Consider the following 1,341-nt stretch of genomic DNA (forward strand, 5'->3'; position numbering starts at 1 on the left):
TGTTACCAGATACACTTCAGTGTTCCTAAATGGGGATGGGGAAATATAGTGACGTGCTTTCAATGGCCCTAAAGCAAAAAGCTAGATGTACGGATGTACATCTGTGAATAGTTGACATGTGATGTCCAGGGGCCCTGTACTATAGCCCGGGTTGACTAAGTTTTACCCACCCCCGGCAACCTCATGTCTGTGCACGCACGAATACAAATACAATCTCTTGGGAAGTTGTGCTCGAATGGGAGAGACAAAAGAGGAAACACTGGAGTGAGAGTGAGCCAAACTGGTGGTAAAAAATGACCTTCCTCCATAAGGTCAAATAATTTTATTGTGATTAAACACTACAATACCGTATATATCCATTAAAAAAGAAAACTCTATAGTGTATATAAATTATTCCTTCCATTCATCAATGCTCTTCTTTTCCATTACAGCTTTGGTACAGGTGATTTCAGTATATAATTTTTAAATACTTTTAGCATCACAAACTCAACACAAAGTACAAAACTAATAATTGAAATAATCCAAATAAGGGATATTATAGTCTACACAGTGGTATTCAGTGGTAGGAGAAAATCTTACCTTGATGAATTCATGTCACTAGCTAAGCTATAAAGGCATACCTAGCAGACATGACAGATATGCACCATTAACCAGCTAACGCATATTAGTCTTTGCTTTGTACAGAACACCAGCAGCATACGTTTGAGCAATGAGTGAATGCTTAAGTCCTCAGCCAGTCTTCCCACCTTGCTCCTCTTCCCTTTATCCCCTCAAGGCCATGCGTAACAGCTGAAGAACTGCACTCGGCCTGGGCTCAGAATTTGACCTGCCACCCAGCGTTGCTCATACTTGCACAGTTTGTCCTGCAGCTAGCTGACATCACGGGGACAGTGCTGGAAGGGCAGTGTGGCCCAATCAGCCTAACGTTGTTCTGTGGGGCCGGCGGGGTGACATTGCAGTAAACAGGTATTCCAGTGGCTGGGAGTGATCCTTGACCCGCCTGGGTAGGCAGCATGATTGGCTGTTGGTAGGACTGCTGCTGGGGCAGTCCCTGAGAACCTTGGGTCATTGGCACCTGTAGAAGACAAAAGAGAACTTCACATTGGCTGCCTCAAAACACACACAACACTACTCTCCACACACACAGCACACAGCACTCCTCTCCACACAGCACTCCTCTCCACACACAACACACAACACTACTCTCCAACACACAGCACTACTCTACACACACAAACACTACACTCTATACACTACACTCTATACACAGTACACTCTATACACAGTACTCTTTCCACACACACTCACTCCTCTCTACCACACAACACACTCCTCTCTACC

The 1,341-nt window shown here is 44.7% G+C and overlaps 1 protein-coding gene across 2 annotated transcripts in view; it reads right to left on the bottom strand.

Annotated features, from left to right (window-relative positions):
• Positions 1 to 283: 283 nt before the first annotated feature.
• ARPP21 (cAMP-regulated phosphoprotein, 21kDa) overlaps positions 284 to 1,341 on the bottom strand; it is a 100,384-nt gene continuing 99,326 nt past the window's right edge. The window contains exon 15 of one of the 2 annotated variants that reach the window (XM_012720375.1): positions 284 to 1,075. In XM_012720375.1, coding sequence (XP_012575829.1) covers positions 815 to 1,075 — 261 coding nt within the window. In that variant the 3' untranslated portion in view covers positions 284 to 814. The remainder of the gene's footprint in view (positions 1,076 to 1,341) is intronic. The other variant, XM_012720374.1, reaches the window with a different exon arrangement.

The sequence above is a fragment of the Condylura cristata genome, unplaced genomic scaffold (genome assembly GCF_000260355.1).
Source record: "Condylura cristata isolate star-nosed mole 26May11 unplaced genomic scaffold, ConCri1.0 scaffold00004, whole genome shotgun sequence".
Classification (NCBI taxonomy): domain Eukaryota; kingdom Metazoa; phylum Chordata; class Mammalia; order Eulipotyphla; family Talpidae; genus Condylura; species Condylura cristata.